The 19,467-nt window shown below is 38.7% G+C and overlaps 1 protein-coding gene across 3 annotated transcripts in view; it reads right to left on the bottom strand.

The window, feature by feature from the left end:
- Positions 1–19,467, bottom strand: part of GXYLT1 (glucoside xylosyltransferase 1) — a 40,449-nt gene that overhangs the window by 11,980 nt on the left and 9,002 nt on the right. For 2 of the 3 annotated variants that reach the window (XM_042017969.1, XM_042017967.1), the window contains 2 exons: positions 10,267–10,359; positions 731–905 (listed from right to left, as the gene is read on the bottom strand). In XM_042017969.1, the coding sequence (XP_041873903.1) occupies positions 731–905; positions 10,267–10,359 (268 nt within the window). The remainder of the gene's footprint in view (positions 1–730; positions 906–10,266; positions 10,360–19,467) is intronic. The other variant, XM_042017970.1, reaches the window with a different exon arrangement.

Below are 19,467 nucleotides of genomic sequence, written 5' to 3'. Positions count from 1 at the left end.
TATTTACAAAAAGTAAGTACATGAATTAAAACTCTTCCTCTCTTAACTAGTTACCACATAACAAATACCACTGAAATCTTCCGAAATTTAAAGTAATCTTACTCCATTTTTGCCACAGATTCTGTTTGCGTAAGTGTATATAAATTAGCATGTGTAACATACTAATGTCACAGTTAATGTGGCATTTTAAGCGGAAAAATAGTAAAACCCTCCATAGTGATAGCCTAGTCAGCTTCTAAAACTGCTACTCCAGTCATAATGTAATTTTCATTAACTGAAATTTACTAAAATTAGGCATAACCTATCTACCACATTCAAAAATTGGTGTTTCACTTTCTCTGAACAATGTAAGACTGACTCATGCTGTAAGCACAGGGACAAAAAAAGGACAGATCTCTAATTTTTTCTTCTAAACCCAACTCTAAAAAAGCTCACACAAGGTAACTTGGTTTGCATTCAGAACATCAGGCTTGTATTTCACAGATTCAAGATGACAAAACAGGAATTTTTTTTCTGACTCTAGAAGAAACTCTGGTATCAGCAGCTGGCATTCTTCCACAGGAAAAAATTTCAAAGATCCTCATCCAACACTATGAATGTCTCATTACCTTATTTTTAGGCTCCTGCATTTCTGCCATTCTACCAAACAACTATCCAAGAAGTAGAAGATTTGCTGTATATTACTCAAATTGTGCTACAAATTGATTGAATACATTTTTTTAATACTTACTATGTCTTTGAAACTCTCATGCAATTGGTCCTCAGCAAAAATATGAAAATGGAGAGGTTTGATGCTGAAAATAATGGCTGATCTCAACATAGTAACAGTCTCCTCCAGTCTTTCACCACAGGCCACCACTGCTAGATGCATTTTCTCAGAAGGATGTGTTTTCATATAATCATATCTGATACAAAAATATTTTTTCATTTGACATTATTTCTAGCACAGGCTTAAAGAAAAACTCTACTATTTACTGCAGCAAGTAACTTAACAAAATACCCTTTATCATACTTAAACCAGCAAAGTATAACTCAACAGAGCATGCAAACTACAGCATTACACCTCGTATGTATGCTTACATTTAACCTGAATCATTCTCATGATCACTCCCACCATCCCAGCTACAGGGGAAAAAAAAGGTCTAGAAGTTCTATACACAAACATTTATTCTTTACAATCCTACTATTCATTACTAGCAAGGAAATTCATCAAAATAGCCATGCTAAAAGAAAAACTACATTAAGTTACATCAAAATGTCATAGGCTGACAGCACATTACGTCTATACAGAAATTTTTTCCCCTTTCCCTGGACTAAATACAGACATAGGAAAAAATGACAAATGCAGCAGAGTTGAACTCAACAACAAAAGTGAGATAACCCCTACTTTCAAGAAGTTCTCTTAAGAACATTTTTGACTGATCTAGGTTTTGTCCATTTTCTGCTCCAGTAAGTCCTTTTTGGTCAAGTACACGCTTCAGTGCTTCACCCAAGCACTCACAAAACACAGAAAGTTTTCTCCTATCCTTCCGTCTTGCAGGAGTACAACCTGGGCTGGAAGAGGGGGGAAACTAATAGCTCAGATGGCCTTGTGGGATGCCCTGGTGCTCCCAGTGGTTCTGGAAAATCCCTCAGGCACACCGACCACACACACTGTTCATGTCCTTGAGGCTAAATCACTGCAAGTTGTGGGGACTGGGAAATCCTTTATTCCTGAAGACACCTGTGCAACAGTTATGCTGAGAAGTGCCTGGAATGTATCATAGAGGGTACATTTAAAAGTTATTTCATTATTTTTATATAATAGACTAAAATTGTTGTCAGGTAATACCATTAGCTTGGTGGCAAACACAGTGGGTATACTAAAAATCTCCTGGATTTCATATATTTAGTCACAAAAGCTTTCAAAGCTTTTAAACACACATCAACTCAGAGCCCATCTTCAAAACAATATTATGCACTTGAGCTCTTTGGACAGACTACGGGAGGAAAGGGGCCAATAGAACCAAAAGTATCTGAAGGTTTAAATTACCAGTTTAATGCCAAATTATGCAGACAAAACCAATTCTGAAGTTAGAAAAGACTTTACCAAACTAGTAACAGTAGAGAAGTGCTTGACAAATCACCCATTCTTAGAAACTTGTCGAAGAGAGACACTTCAAAATGGGAATTACCAGATGTGATTCTTAGCACATAATCTCCACCCAATTTATGCAACTATGTAAACACATAAAAGTTTTCCTTTAAGTTGGCAATACATAATATGCAAATATGCCTCTTTTCTTTAAGGCACAGAAGAGCTACACACATTATTTTCAGTTCCACAAGGCAAAATATAAGCAAAGCTATCACTGTAAAACTGCTGAATTTTAATGCCATAAATAATTGCAGCATTTAAAAAACATTCTCAGTTTTGAAAGAACTTAATACCCTGGAACTGAAAAAGTCCTTTTTTTTTTTTAATCTTAAATTCGGGGATTTATGATTAATAAAATTTAGATTAGATTATGCAGCCAGTCTTAAGTCAAGGTTCAGGGCATTATTAAAAATCACATGGATGAAAGACCTCATAGGTCAGATTTAGATCGAAAATAGGGCACCTAAATGAAGATGCTAACCTACAAGATTGTGTCCAAAGTCTCATTAAAGCCAATAGAGATCTAGTGAGCAGGCTTTGGAGTATCGAGAGCAATTAATCTTATTTCAAAGTAAACACCTAAGGCTTGAATCGATTTTTAACATAGGTATAAGTGCCATTTAGTAAGTTCTAGAATATCCCACCTGATCTCCAGATGCCAGTCCAAAAAGACTGGGTATTTCAAAGATCATTTTGTGTCTACTAGTCCTAAAAAGATGTCTAGGGTACCCAGGTGCTTCATGATTAACACCAACTATTTACTTCTCAGCAACTAAATGGCTGGTCACCTGGATCATCCTCTATGCCCTTTCAATTTTAGTGACTGTTTAAGACCTACCTGGCATAGACACCAATATGCAGACATCTATATTCAGATGATTTAATCTGCAGACTGAAACCTTTTATAAATCTTGAAGCAAAATCTGAAACTTAGTTCAGGTTAACACACACACTCACAAAAAAAAGAATCTTAAAATACAATCAAGACATGCCCATTCAGACCTTCACACATATAGCTAATTTAAACATTATACCCTGTAGTAAGTAGTAATGTAAAAAACACAACGCAAGCTGAATATGATGAGGGTAGTTGAAACCCAGAAGTAAGTACACTGCTACAGTGTGAACAAGCTGCAAGCAACAGATTAGCCTCATCACTAATCCACTGAAAAGGGAATTACAATAATTAAGCCCTGAAGTCATGAGAGCCTACAGTGATATTACAAGGTCATGTGATAAATAAGGGCAAAACCTACACAAACTGCATAGCTGAAAGCCAACCTCCTGAGCCACATGTAACACACACCTTTCCATGAATAAAGTATGACAAAAATTATGCCAAAGAAACTCTAAAATGCACTGAGATTCAAAGACTGTATTCTATTATTTCTACATCTAGTGACATCTGCAAATAAAAGAATATTTCAAGCCACACAACAAAAAACTGACTGATCATGTTACAATGCTTTTACAGTCACTTTGTTCACACAATCTCTGTTCTCTAAGTTTCAGACTTATTGAGTTCAATTTTTTAAACCTGTGCTTAAAAATTATTCCTTTAAAGGCAAAAAAAAAAATTTAGAAAGAGCTAACAAAAACTGAATTTCAGATCATATCATATAGGAAACAGCTGGACTCAGATCCATAAATTCACAACATAAAGCTTTATCCCTGAAGCAGGTAGAGCAAGAAGCTGTTGGAAAGAACAGGCCACCATTCCCTCTGTGGACTATCCACTACAAAGGGAATGAGACATATTAGATCTCAAAAATTTATTAAGGCAGAAGTTATGAGACTTCGGAATTGTGGTCCTTACTCCAGACTCCAGGAAAAGACATCCTTTAGTGATTATAAACTGCATTTGACTTCCCTGCATACAGACCACTGAGAACCACAGCCCCCTTTTTAGCAACCGGGGCTCAGTGCTGCTCCTCTCCCTTTCATGTACACCTCTCTCCACTGCCAGGGAGAAGTCCTATCCCCATCTTCATCCAGGAACATATTTACTGATAGCCCTCAGCTGCCAGCGTCTTTCATCGCTTTTTCCTCTTCCTGATGCGAGAGGCAGCATAAAGTGTAAATTGTTCAGCAGAGCTTATCAGCTTGAGCTCTGCAGTCTCATCTTCCATGTGAACACTTCTACCGACAGAGCCAATTACCTTTTTCACTACTTGTCTCATTCCCTTCTTCAATATTATGACTACATGGCTTTAGTTTTCCCACTAATTTCTTCCCAAATTATCTGCCCTCAACTGCTCCCTTCTTTTCGCACCTCTGTAACCCTTCTCCCCATCTTTCTCCACTGAAGTTAGGCATGCAGCTACCTCACCAGAAGCCAGGGAAAGGAAAAGCATGTTCATTTAGATAACTGGCCCAGTATCTGTTATGACCAAGTGATATAAGATCTTTTGGCAATACATTTTTTTAGCAATTCAGTTGATGAGTTGACAACGAGCAAAATAAAATTTATTCTACAAGAACAGTAACTTGTCTGAAGCTGAGCAGTTTTGGTATCAAGAGTACCACAGCTCTGGTATGAACCTTTATTGAAACTCAAATACAGGTTCTGAAAGGGTTAAGATGCTTTCAAAAGCGAGGAGATGCTTTTAAAAAAATTGTTGAGAGGCAACATGAAAACACAAAAATACAAATGTATATTTTTATATGCACATTTCTAATTACTAATAGCTTGATCTTTTGGTGTGGGAGAACCTAGTGGAAAAGCTGGGAAACAAGCAACAATAGAGTGAAATACAAACTGTATTTTAGTAAGGATTTTGGATAGAGTAACAAAGAAAACTTGACAGACCTAATTTCTAAAGAAAAAGAACATCTCCAGTAACGTGGGAGCCCTAGCTCCTGTAGGGAAAGAAAAACCTCTGGTAACTAAAATGGAAGAGGAAAGGCGGCACCTGTAACCCAGTAGAAGATACTGAGCAGAATGCCATGACAGGATTTGAGTCTCTACGGAGAAATAAGAGAACTTCATTTTTGTGAAGACACTAATTACACTTGAGGGGTAGGGACAGTAAGAATAAACAAAACACTTGAGACAGAGCTCCACACATACTCCCATGAGTCTAGGAAACACATTTAAAACAGTCCACTTTTGACAATGTGAGTAAAACACATGTATTTTAAAACATACTTCTCAGCAGCAGCATAAGGCCAGGTACAAGCCTTGCCCTGAAGTATTTCTGTGTCAAGTGTAGACCTTCATTCTGTACTGATTAATTCTGCTGTTAATAACCTCTGAGAGAGGAACATAGGTGGATATCTTCAGTGAATCTGCTACAACAAGGTTTTCCAGAGCCTGTCTGTCAAGACACTGCCTTATATTTAAGCATGTCTACCATGATGCATTTTATATTAAATTAGCATTTCTAGGTCAATTACAATTATAAAGCTGTAATTCAGTAGTACACTACAGAGGTATGTTTTGACAGGTTTACTTTTCTAGAACCTTCATGGCATCCCAGATGCAATTCCTGGGAAAAAAAAACCCAACAAATTTTATTGGCACTAAACACCCACCAACTCCACAAAACACTTAGCTCTGTCCTTTAGACTTGACACAAGGAACTGCAGTAGAGGTCACCTCTATTTATTTAAGGTAGGGTTCTCCTCACATAATACATGGAGTGAGAGGGTACCAAAACCTCAGGAACATCCTGTATAGTGTTCCATCTAATTTGGTGTAATAGAAGTGGCTTTTATAATTAGCATGGAAAATGCTAATTATATTCATTAAACAATGCAGGGAAAGTATTTTCACATAATCAAACTGTATTATTTCAAATCTGGCACTACAATGTACCTCAGAAAATCAAATTGTAGATATGTAAGTACAATACAGATGGCTTACTTATTGCATCCTTTTTCCTTTAATGCCCTGTTTGATCTAATCGATCAACCACTAAGAAGCCCAACCCAGAAGCCTTTAGCCACCAGAAAAAATAAAGCAAATAGGCAGAGTAAGAAGGCAGCAAAGCTACACTGATTAAAATGCAGCTGTTGAATCACTCCTACACTTATTACAAGTAGGATCAAGGTAACTACAGACATTATCTGGATTTGAAAGTGATGAAAATTCTAATTTTTATTTAGCTTAACGTTCTACTACAGCACTGAATGAAAAACATGTCATAATCAGAGTTTATTTTGTAGAACTATGCTAATGATATCACTGCATATGATGTCCAAATGTAATCTACTCAATGCCAACTCAATTAGTAGATCAGGTTTGAGTGTTACAATATATTAGTAATTTTAAATTGACTATAAAAATATGAAGTCCCGTTCTCCAATGAGCCAGATAGTTTAGAGAAATTCCTTGTTTCAGGATTATCACAATTCATCTCAATATAACCATACCACATGAAGCTCAATATACCCCAAAACTTAGTGAAACTTTCTACTTTAGCAAGCAACACAAGTTAAAACCCACTTAGTTGCAACATCCAACAACTGAAATCATCCTGGTCAGATAGCCATAATAAGGATCCCTAGGAATTTTTTCTTAGTCAGTCCCAGTAGGAAATAAGCAGTCATACCAGCTAAACCACACTGAGCACTTTGAAAGTGTACTAGAAAAGCATCATCTAGACCATACAAAACCTGAGCCTCATGTTATCTTTATCAGCATTTGTTAATTTTGATAAAATCTATACCATTGTACGTAAAAGCAATCTCATGCTTCCTCTGTCAATGTGAAAGCTAACAAATAGTCTGTTCCAGAAGCACAACACATGACATTCTCAATAAAGTTGATAATCAGAATAGTGGAGAAAAAATGTGGGTGCAGAACAGCTACAAAATCCTTCCCACACACAGCATAAGCAATTGATCTTACACTGATTAACCTAAAGATCCTTATTATTCATTATTAGAATCGGCACCTGTTCAGAGCTCATCAATTTCAAATGATCTTCAACTATTGCATGACTCATACTGAAGTCTAGATACACACCTCTCTCCTAAAAACTTTCCAGATTCCTCTACACATCTCCAACACTTCTATCATACACACTTGAATCTTAAAAATACATACAACATTGGTTTTCACTTTATACACTTAAGGCTACTTAGAGGAAATACGTAGCAAGCTGCCTTTCAAAAATGTCTATGACAAGTTCTCTCATGGGTAAACAAATCCCTGTGGTTCTGATATCCAGGAGGAAAAAGGTAACTGAAATTTCAAGTTAGAAACAGAGAGATAACAAGCACTTAGTTTTTTCAACAAAAACACTTAAAAATCCAAAAGCTCCCAATGTTTTAAAAACTTCGGTGGAAAATGGAAAGGAGACATTCTAACCCTGAGATAAATTTAAGGACTGTACTATGGGCAAAGATATCCCAGCTGTATGATCTGCTCTTCTAAACAAACTCATTTGGTTAGTTTATTGAAACAGCAAGAACAGAACATTAGATATTCCGTTCACAAGCTGATTTATGATCTGATTAAACAGTGCTGCTCTCACAGATTAAATCAGGCCAAATAGATTCAAGATTTGTATTAGTGCATTTCAATAACCAGACTCTGTCACCTCTATTAAAATTCATTGGGAATTCTATTATTTTGTTGCCACCGTTTAAGCACTGGAGTTAGCTATCATCAGATTTCAATTAGATATGTAACTCTTACGTTCTCCTTATATCCCTCTCCCTATCCTAGTCTCTCCATAGTCCAGCTTTATTCTATACCTCACTACAACAATCACACCTATGATGAACACAAAGGTTTAGTCAATCCAGGATGAAATTACTTGGAATAAGACATTATTATGGTAGAACAATCATTCCTTCCCATTTCAGAAGATACCCAACTTAGAATCACAATGTTGCCTCTTTATGGAAAAAGTTTTCAAGAGACCATCTTCATGAAGAATCTTGAAATGACCCTATAGATACTATCTCAGAAAACAAGAATGATAGACTTCACTTGCAGTGGTTAATAACCTTGCATGCAATTAAATTCATTCGTCTTCCTCCAAAAATCCTACTGCAAACCTGAGAACAACTAGTATCATATTTGAAGCAGCCTTCAGCTTTTCAGGGCACCTAGCACAATGCACACACTTTGTTTGAGAGTTAAACAAAATTATAACTCATATCCAAACCAAACTGCAATTATCTTCTTTGTTATTCCAGCCCAAATGAGGCTTAGGGCCAGAGGCTCAGATGTTGGGCCACTGGAAGTGCTTGTACTATCCAAGGAGAGCACACTTTCTCCTTCTCCCTACCATCTTCCCCTCCTCTTCTCTTACACAAACACACTGCACCTCTCCGACACCAACTAAACTGATTAAACAGAATAAGAGTAAGTAAAGTTTGGGAGATACATAGTGGCCCACTAAGTTAGAGCATCTCACTGAGGAATTCAACAAGCACTGAAGTCAGCACAACATATGGGGATTAATTTAATAGTAATATATTGATAAAATAATCCAACTTAATTAATGTGAAATGCTTAATCTGAACACCGCATGCCCTTTAGTCATTTAAGCAGCTTTTTTTTTTTCCATTTTAAAATGTATAAACATGAAATTCTGCAATCATTAGGGGTTCACCATGACTACTGTTTCATCATGGAAGTGGACACATCCAGTAAAGTCATAAACAATGCATACTTCAACAGAATTATCTTCACAGCCACATATGGCTTTCTTAATAGAGTAATACAAGTTACAGCTTAAGGTGTAGGCAAATAAACTGCATGGGATTTGTCCATTTCTGGTTTCAAGGTTCCTCTTGCCTCAAGCCTGACAGAATATCCAGAAAGGAAGTTTTCTGCTATTTTCATGCATTACTTTGTATTGTGATGGACTTCATCATGCTTACTGAGGTCAGAAAACAGCAAGACCCTCTCCTCTCTCAGCACTACAAGTGTTAGATTGGCCCAGATATCCAAGGATTAAATGAAGCTTACAATCACATCCTGTCCCTCCACTTAGCATAAGAGAAGCCCCTACGCCCTCTTCACAACAGCATTTGTGATTTACCCCACTGCACTAAACTTCATAAAGCTAAACTCCCAAAAGCTAACCTATAAGGAAAAAAAAGTTATTTCTGTCCATTCAGATAGCTAAATCTGCCTAACAAAGTCAGGTGAATCCTTATGGATTGACACACTACGGATTGCTACCAATGGCAGTGAGAAAAACTCAGCAGCCCCAAATTGCAGCTGAAGTTCACTAACATAATAAAAACCAATCTAAGACACCTCTGTAAGAAACTTCTTGACAACTGAATAGCTTAAAAAACACTGACAACACACAAGCAGAGAGGAATAAGGGATCTAAAGCCTTTCCCACAACCATAATTTTCAAAAAAGCATTAAGACTTGTGAAGCTAAACTTCTTTTCCCCTTTGCTTTCCCAGAAATATTCAAGCTTCATACTAACAGGAAAAGATAACCATATCAAAGAATGATCAGCAAAATTTTAAATATAAGAAAAATTGATTTACAACTTTAGTTATACACTGAAGAGAACCACACAGGTTAGAGAACCTGACAAGTAGCTTACTTCTTTTCAAGCTACCTGTGTAATCTGACAGCCTAAAGCATCTGAGCCACCACAAATGTCAAAACATTTAAACTTGTTAAAGATGCAACATTAAGGAGACAGTCTATGCTTTAACATACTATATGTTAAAGAACATTCAAAACGGTTTCTTCTGTGCTTTTGGATGAAGTGCCCTCCTTAAATTCTATAAAACATGTAACTTGAATTTAAAAAATCCACATGTAACTACTAAGCATATCTGACAGTTTTTATTGAAAGTTATATCATGGGTATTACTGTGCAGCAAGTTTTATTTTAGGAAGAGAATTTATCATTAACTTTTCCAACTATATTCAGACAGACTCTTAACAGATGTTATCAAGTATCTATTTAACAAAGCAATATAATTGAAAAAATCTACTCTTGGTAGTAACACTTGAGCCTACGATTCCAGAATATAATGTAACAGGAAAAAGCCCAGCTAAAGGCAACCATAATATAAGAAGGTGAAATGCATGTGAAGTCATGAAGATATTTTGTTTTGTCACCTTGCTAAAGAGCCAAAAAACATCAGCTACATCTGTCTGCAATCAAATAATAAAGTACTATTTAATAACATCCTACCTAAAAGCAGCTTCCCAAAAGCAGTTCATTCCACAAACATCAGAGGGCAGCATCCAATAGGAATTCCAGAAAGATACAGACAAATTCTTACACCTAACAGAATAAGACAAAAATAACCTATATAAATGTTACTGATTATATGGCAAAGTTAAATGGATTGTCTTCTAGCTCAAGCATAACTTGAACAGTTAATTAGTTGGCAGAAAACTGGCTATGTAATGCAACTTGAATACAAAAGGTATTAGATGCCAATCATGATTTTCTAAAGGTAGAATGGTCCCATCCTCTAGCCTTTCCTCTTCATATATTTTCAGAATGAGAAAAACAAAGGGGCTGGGATTTTTGAAGATCTTTCTATGTTCTAGGCTTAAATTAAACCCACAGGTAATGACTGAATGGCAACACTTACTACTGGAAAGAACTTCACCTTTTCAATACCTTTGTCCACTCAAAGCAGAGGGACAACTGTAACTTTTAATTTTTGAGGTTACATTGTCCATTTAACACAATTCCTATTCATCCATTACTCTAGTCAGTGTAAATGTGCAAATCTGATTTTTAATGAGAAACAAGACTTAGTAGCACCAAGGAATTCCACTGTTTCATAACGAATGGTTAATGCAATAAAGAAATAATCACAACATTTCACAAGTTTTCTTTCTTCATACTAATAGCAAGACAAATAATTTATTGACTTCTGCTACACTAGCAGCTTAAAAAGCAGAGTTTATTAATTCATCACTACATTTTATGCAACAGCAATACAGGAAATAATCTAAAATAGAAACAAAAGTGTATTTTCAAAGGGTCTGGTGAGAAAATCAACATCATTTACAATCTGAAATGAGTAAGCAGAATATTGTAAAGCAAGAGATATTCTTGAGTGACCTCCTCTGCTCCCTACCATAGTGATATAAAGCCAGTAGTGTTTATTGTCCTTTGAAAGGTGGTATCTGTGAATGAAACACATGCATAAGAAGAAAACCGACACAAAAGCTGCTGATGAAAAGGTATCTAAGGACTATAGCTCAGAACTCTACTGAAAGCTGGCTTTGCAAGTTTGAAATTAATCAGTACCATCTTGGTAGTGTAATATGAAATCTGTAAAGGCCAATGTTTTGCAAATACCAGACAACAATAGCTTAGTGTAGCATCAAAAAATGTCAAGCTGCGCAATTTCTGCTTTCTGTAACACTTGAGAAAAATGACCTGATAAACACATAGTGTTTCACAAAGCCTCATTTAAGTGCTGTGGGGGGTGATGCAGTTCTTTGGTAGATCACAGGAAATCCTTGTATTCTGTAGATAAATGTCTGCAAGAATTTTTAAGTAACTTTATTTCACGACTTAAGAATGCTCTCCACAAATAAATACCCAGGTACAAAAAATGAAAATAGAGACTGCAACTCTATTTCACGGATATCTGCACTACTCTTTACCAAAGTAAATGGTATAAAATCATGAGTTCTCTATGCCAGATTCTTTCTTACATTATTTTTTGTGGCTTTCAAAGTTTTATAAAAACTTCAAGGCACATAAGGTCTTGCACTTGTCTGAAGAACAACCTTTATGATCTCCACTAGAGAAAAACTAGTAGTTTTTCTCTAGTAACTGTTATGAGTTAATGAGTAACTGTTTCTCATTGCTTTTAGGATAAATTAATAGACAACTTCTCAAAAAGGGTTGTCTGGTTTGGAAGATCACTATGCTATTATTACAGGGGACTCCTCTTCCAGCTGTCAACAAGAGTTTTCTTAGCTGTATTGAGTATTACCCTACCCAAACTACCAGGGCAAGAGGCAAATTTGAAGTAATGCCTAAGTCATTTCTCTGACATATTAAGCCTTTCCAACATTCCATTTAGCACAAGATTATCCACCTTGGGTTTGATTCATAAATTTCATGTTTAAAACAGAAGTGTTACTAGGATACATATGTATGCAATTTACCCCATGTTAGCTCAAGACATTCTCCTGTCAACAGAAAGTCCCTCTCAACTGACCACATGCTACCATATTCCCCAAAGTTTTTCATATAAAGGATTAAGAGACTGGATAATTGGACAACATTTTCTTCTTGTCATTCGCAATAAGATCATTTAAAATGCCACTCATGAAGGTATTTTTTTACTTGAAATAAAATTTGAGGAAAGCTTGGACTACAAACAATTGCTTTACAAAGCTAGGGAGATGCATCTTACCTGTTCACAAACAGGCACAGTCATTGTTACCTCAGAGAGGTTACTAGTCAGACAGGAATAGTCACCTTCAGTACTAGGGAGGGATATTTTGCTCACATCAATTATTGTTATGTGATTAAAGGCCAGTCCCCACAAATGGAAAGCAGAAAATAATGTCAGGTGAAACAAACACAACAATCTAACCCAGGCACTCTGAACACCCTAACACAGCCCCAATTCACAAGGGCAGAGAGCCCATGAACCAGGCAGATGCTTCACCAGACTAGGTAACAGGAGAAACTTTCCAGGCCAGTTTACCTACTGCCTAGTGGAGTTACTGCCTGCAAGGGTGTAGGACTCATTGTGGGATCAAGGTGGACTGGGGGGGAACAAGAATGCAAAAAACAGACTAAAGATAAGAGGGTCCAGTCACATGTGAAGATTTCTAATTTCCTGGGTGACAGCAGTGGCTCCATTCCATGTGCACATACAGAGGTCAAAGTGCCCACAAACGAGAAGACAGCCACAGATCCTAGGGGCCCATAAGCCTGCAGGCTCAGGGACTGGAGAAACGTGTCACACAGCACGCAGGTGTGTGCATGTTGGTGCACCTAACCACCAGCAACTGGACTCGCCCCAAGTAGAGCAAGAGGCTTGGGAACCAGGCGTCAGATAGGCCGTAAGATTAGGCGAGACATGCAGAGAACACAGAGTCTGAGCTACTGAAAGAACCTCTCTCTTACATAGCCACAAGAGACTAGGGTCTGAGGGGTGGCAACTGGAAGCACCAGAAAGTCTGAGCTGGCCACCTGGGTTTTGAGGAGTGGCTAATGTTTAAGGCTATAGGTCAGGACCAGCTATCCGAAAAACTCCCTTTCATGAAGCAATCCTGTGGCCAGCTGCCACAAGGCTAAGGCCAGTAACTGGAAAGATCCAGCACATTCACCTGTACATGTGTGTGCACATCCAAGAGGGTGTGAGTACCAGAAACTGAACTGGGGCTGCAGGCTTCGAGGGTTCGCACACTCAGGTCAGCAACAGCAGAGACCAGAGGATCAGGAGCCCGTTCCTGGATGGACCAAGTGTCTAAGGCCAGTTACTAGAGGGATCCACAATACTGATGTATTTTTCACTAAAACCTTTCACCCTGATCAGTCACAGAAGGGAACAGGATCAGGACACTTGTTTGTGGTTGTGCAAGCACTGTTTCCTATGTGCTGATCTCTGTGGCCAGCCATGTGTGTATGCACTACGAGTCTATGTTCCCATTGGAATAAATGCTCAGCTTTGCTACTGGCTGGACCCAGGAACACAGAAATGCAGCAGCCTTGCCTCCACCACACTACTGGGTTGGACAACTCCTAACACCTACCACTGTCAAAAATATAAAAATGAGGAAATACGAAGTTTCAAAAATCACTGGTGTCTTAGGCAAGCATTCTCAAGCAACCAGCAACTTCTTAATTACATTTAAGCAACCAGCCACTTCTTAACTACATTTATCAGGTAATTTAGCTTCAAAAAGGGGAGTAGAAATTTTAGTATTGCAGACACAGAAAAAGTGTCTATATTGTGACCTGAAAAGCAAACTTTTCAGATGAAAGGACAATTTCAAATTAGTGTGCAAAATACACAGCAGTGCATAAGTTGCAGCCATGAAGACTGAGGCCCTGTGCTCAGGCAAGTCAAGTTTTAACCATAAGAAATCCCACAACAATCAGTGGTAACCTCCTTTTGTTAATGGAGATCACAGTTTTCAGGAATACTTCTCAATCCAAGGGGCATCTTTTGTACTACTGTAACTTCACAGCAAACTTAGTAGAATGTCTAAATGGTGAGGGTTTCAAGCCCTGATGACTACGTTCCTGTCATAATTCCTCTCATTAACAACCTAAGTTTTATCAACTACATGAATCAACCAATAGACAGATTCATGTCTCTCCTACAGTACAGCCCACAAGAGCAGCAAAACAGGAAGAATGAACTTCCTTCCTGCTCATAATCACACAGGAGTAAAAAATTGGGATGATAAGATGCTCTATTCAACTCCCATATGCACTAAGAATTTCTAATTCTTCTCAATAGCTTTTTCTGAATATTTGCAGCAATATACAAATTCGTTATGACCTATTTTGTCATAGAGGCAATGGCTTTATTAGATAGGAGATAGTAGATGCAATGTTAGATGTCTGATACGTAAACTTTTTAACTGGAAAAATCCTTATAACATTTCATTGCCTCACAACATTTCTATGCAAAATAACATTTGGTAGTCAACTGCTTCTCCAATTCAGCAGTTTTTAAATGAAGTTTCACCTTCAAATCATTCAACATTTCATCCTTTAAGTTTAACTTGTATTTTGAAATTCTTTGACAGGTTCTGCATCGATTTCTTAAAATAAGAATAGCTGAGAAGCAAACTGGTGAAACTGCTGGTTAAGCTCTGATACTGATGAAAACAGCTGTGTACAGGCCAAGGAAAGAACCAGTTACCTGTCACAACCACCCTCCTCGGCTAAACTTGTGGATATACTTTCTACCCTTTTCCATGCACTATAATCTCCCTTTGCCAGAACAGTAAGAGAGCAAGAGACCGATACAACTGGATATCATTGTCACACATAGCGTAACGGTATGGCTGGCAGCACAAAAATGCTAAACTACAGTGTAAGGGAAAAATGTTCCATTTTAATAGGGTCAAATTCATTGACCTCATTAAATTCACAGAATTGACAACAGACTGATTCCTTCTGTATATCTCAAAATTGCCATTAGAATAGCGCTTTTTTGGACCTGAATAGAAAGATGAACAATTATCTGCCTAACTGAAGTGGCAATATTGACAAAATTAACTGAAGATTCACTTCCGAAACAGTCTGCTAATTAGCTAATCTGAAAGCATGTGGAAAAAGACTGACTTGAAATGACACTCCACAGACAGCAGATTACAGCACTATTTAATGACGTGTAGCAAATATACATTTATGTGCTGTTTGGGGGTTTTTTTGGTTTATGTCTCATTTTTTTCTGAGTCACCTTCTCCACCCATAAATAATCCTAGCAAAGGAAAATAGGTTGACTATATGTACTACCTTTTGATTGATTTTGTATTTTTTGGAAGTAGAGATGCCAATGTTTTCATTTTTTCAAGTTCAGAACCATTGTTCATTTAGCTGTTACATACGATAGTAACAACTATTCATTACTACTTCACTCACTGGAATGAATAATCAGTAGGACAATTTACCACCAGTGTTAATCTTTCTTCAGAGCTAAAACCCAACCTTCAGATTTACAGAATCACAGAATATGCTGAGTTGGGACTCACAAGGTTCATCAAGTCCAGCTCTTAGCACTGCACAAGACCATCCCCAAGAGTCATATCATGCACCTTAGGCTGTTGTCCAAACACTTCTTGAACTCCTGGTCCTGTGACCACTTCCCTGGGGAGCCTGTGCCAGGGCCCAACCACTCTCTAGGGAAAGAACCTTTTCCTAACATCCAATGTCAACCTCCCCTGACTCAGGCCATTCCCTCAGGTCCTGTCACTTGTCACCACAGAGCAGAGATCAGTGCCTGTCCCTCCTCTTTTTCTCACAAGGAAGTTGCAGACTGGAATGAGGTCTCCCCTCAGTCTTCTCTTTTCCAGGCTGAACAGGCCAAGTGACCTCAGCTGCTCCTCATACAGTTTCCCCTCAAGGCCCTTCACCATCTTTGCTGCCCTCCCTTAGACACACTCTAACAGTTTAGTATCTTTCTTACATTGTGGTGCCCAAAACTGCCCCCAGAACTCGAGGTGAGGCTGCCCCAGTGCAGAGCAGAGCAGGACAATCCCCTCCCTTGCCTGGCTGGTGATGCTGTGCCTGATGCACCCCAAGACACGGGTGGCCCTCCTGACTGCCAGGGCACTGCTGATTCATATTCAACTTGCCACTGACTGACCAGGACCCCCAGGTCCCTTGGTGCTGTGACCACTTCCCTGGGGACCCTATTCCAGCACCCAAACACCCTTTCCAGCATCTCATTCCCCAGTCTGTACCTACATACAGGGCTGCCCTACCCCAGGTGCAGAATCTGGCACTTTCCCTTGTTGAACTTCATATGGTTGGTGATTGCCCAGCCCTCTCATTTGTCAGGGTCTCCGTGCAGGGCCTCCCTGCCTTAGAGGGAGTCAACAGCTCCTCCCAGTTTTGTATCATCTGCAAACTTGCTTAGTATCACTTCCAGTCCTGCGTCCAAGTAATTTATGAAGATGTTTAGCTATTAAATTCTTAAAGTGTTCTTCAGCTGTTTATATCAAGTCTCAAGATACAAGCCTTTAGTCTCCAGTTCTCTTGTTCCTCAGGCTAGAGTAGCCTTTGAAACAAACAACTCCTTACCAAACTGATTACCCAATAAGTTCCCCTGAATTATTATGTTTATTGGAGGTTCTTGCCTCAACTTGTAATTCTAGTTTCATATGTTACTTCCTTTTAAATTATTTTCTTCTTAAACATGTCATCATCATTGCTAAATTCTTCTAGGTGTAGTATTCCAAAGACTTATTCAAGGTTTGCAGTTTTCATGTTTGCATGTTTCCAAAAACTAACAGCAAATTCAACATCTCCTGCCCCTCTCCCAGAGCATGGTCAAGCTTTCCCTGCCCTTGTGGCATATACCAAACTAGACTATTCAGGCAAAGAAAACACTTCGTGGTGAAAGAAAAAACAAGAACATTGCTGAGTACATGAGTGCCTTCAGATGATAGTTAGATTTGCTTTGCTGAAATGTATTTTAAAGCTATCACTGAAAACAGCTGAAGCAACCCATTTATGGAAAGTTACTATTAATGCATACAAAATGTTAAACTTCAAGGATTAGAAGGTGATCTAAATGCAATTTACTCTGTAAGGTTATGAACCCTTCAGGATATTACATGATCACAAGACAGTCAGAATTGGGCATAAAACAGACATGTGGCCATTGTGCTCAGCCTCTACTGAAGAAGCAGCTGATGTATAAAAACTGAAAAACTGAAAAACACCAAGACCTTCAACAAGATGTGTGTATCACTTACAAAAGTCAATGTAACACAGTTTAATACTCAAGAATAATTGAAAAATGCATCTAAAGGAACATTCAGTGGAACATTTCTTGACTGCCACAGGACAGAGTTTTTCCTTAAACAAAAGCCTTTTAGGGACTTTTCTAAGAGTCTGACTCACAAATAAGTTTTGCACACACTGCTTGCACAAACAGCATGTTTCAATAACTTACAACAGGGAATGTTTATCCTGAGCCTTCAGCTTGACAGCAGTTTATAGGTAAAAAATTCCCACATAGGTGACAACAGACACTGTTTTTGCAAGGAGCTATGCCCCCACAAAACTGTATACAGTGGAATTATTTGTGGCACTTGAGACCTTTAGGAAAAAACTTTCTCAGTTAGTAAAACTTTTCTACTTCACAACACAGGGCAGATTTATATCTCATCTGATGTCATTGCAGCAAGAAGCTTCTTGCACCTTGCTGAGATTCTTCTCCATGTATTTAATTTAAAAACTAAACTTTTAGTACAACTACTAAAACAGTATAGCTTTTAAAATAAACTTGGATCTTCTTTTGCTTACGAGTAGTATGATACATGTTAAAGTCATTTCAGTGTTTAATAAAACAAATCATTTATTTAGATTATCATCTTCTACCCAACAAAAGTTTGCCTTACTTAAACTTGGTGTTTTCTTTAGTAAAGCAAATATCATACATATGATTTTCTTCATCCTATTTTTATTTAGAACTAGTAGATTTCAGCCACTCACAAGTTTTTAATCATGAACTAGAAGTGAGGAACAATCATCCTCACATTTTTTCACATTCTAATCTGTATTAACTTGAACTAAAGCAAAAACATGGGGTAAAAAATTCTTTTAAGTAGTTACACCAGTCAAAAGCTGGATTTCACATTTCAGCTGACTCCACCCCTAGTAACTCAGAATGCTGTTTCATGGTGTTTTAAGATTATTAGATCAGAGCTTGTCATCCTGCCATCCTCCGTAAGTCCTTTGCACCAGCATCGACACTTTCATAATTACAGGATGAGGCAATACAGAGCGCTGAGCTGGCCAAAAACTAGGTAGTTTTCAAGCAGGTCACCACACCAACTCACTCGTGTGCTCAGAGGAGCACAAGCAGCGCAAGGACTGGGGGGCGCCAGAGCTTGTACAGCGCTGGGAAGCAGTGATCATCGCCAAACCAATAAACTCACTTTGCTTTAAACTCCTGTAGAATCTAAGCAGAGTTAGAGCTAGGCTGACCCAGAATGGTCTGGTCCTAATTTCTCCTCCATTTTCAGTAACACATCTCTTGTCACGCCTCTTTTCCTGGCGTTAGGCTTCCGGTAGCCACAGGTGAACAGGATTATGAAACTATAATCTAAAGGAAAACTAGGAATTTCCATTCCATAATCTCATTCATCACTTGGCCACATTAAAATTTCTGCTGACAGAAGGCAACAGAACTATGCAGGTCTGCAGAGTGTGAGATGCTCGGACATACGCCCCTTTAATTATAGAACTGAACTCACTAGTTTCTGTGAGAAGACTGGCTGTATTAAGGTACCCCATAATAAACAGTTTTGCTTCAATGAAGTTATATTTGATAATCATAAAGTTATTAGGTTTCAGACCTGAAGGAGCACCGTGAAATTTTCTCTGCTTGGAAGAAGGAAACGCACCCTCCTCGCTTCACCCGTCCTATCCCACCAAGGAGCAGCCAGGGACAGGCTTAGAGCCGCGGGGACGCGCATGGGGGCGGCCTCGGTCGCCGGCAACGCCACTCCTGAAAGTTTTCCTTGTTTGTTTAAGGCTTCCCCAGCCGCCGTTTCCCGGGACCCGGCCCGCGGGACGCCGGGAGGGAGCGCACAGACACCACCACCCGCTGCCCCCGAAAGCGCCTTCCAGGCCTCGGCGCCGCCGCCCGGCCGGCACCGCGCAGCCGGGGGCGCCCGCGGCCCCCGCGCCCCGCTCCGCCCGCGGCCGGGACGG

This window comes from Corvus kubaryi, unplaced genomic scaffold (assembly GCF_017639235.1).
Source record: "Corvus kubaryi isolate FWS band 111438036 unplaced genomic scaffold, C.kubaryi_AGA036_p1.0 137, whole genome shotgun sequence".
Classification (NCBI taxonomy): domain Eukaryota; kingdom Metazoa; phylum Chordata; class Aves; order Passeriformes; family Corvidae; genus Corvus; species Corvus kubaryi.
Note: the sequence above shows the minus strand (reverse complement) of the source record. Positions and strands in the feature narration are given on the sequence as shown.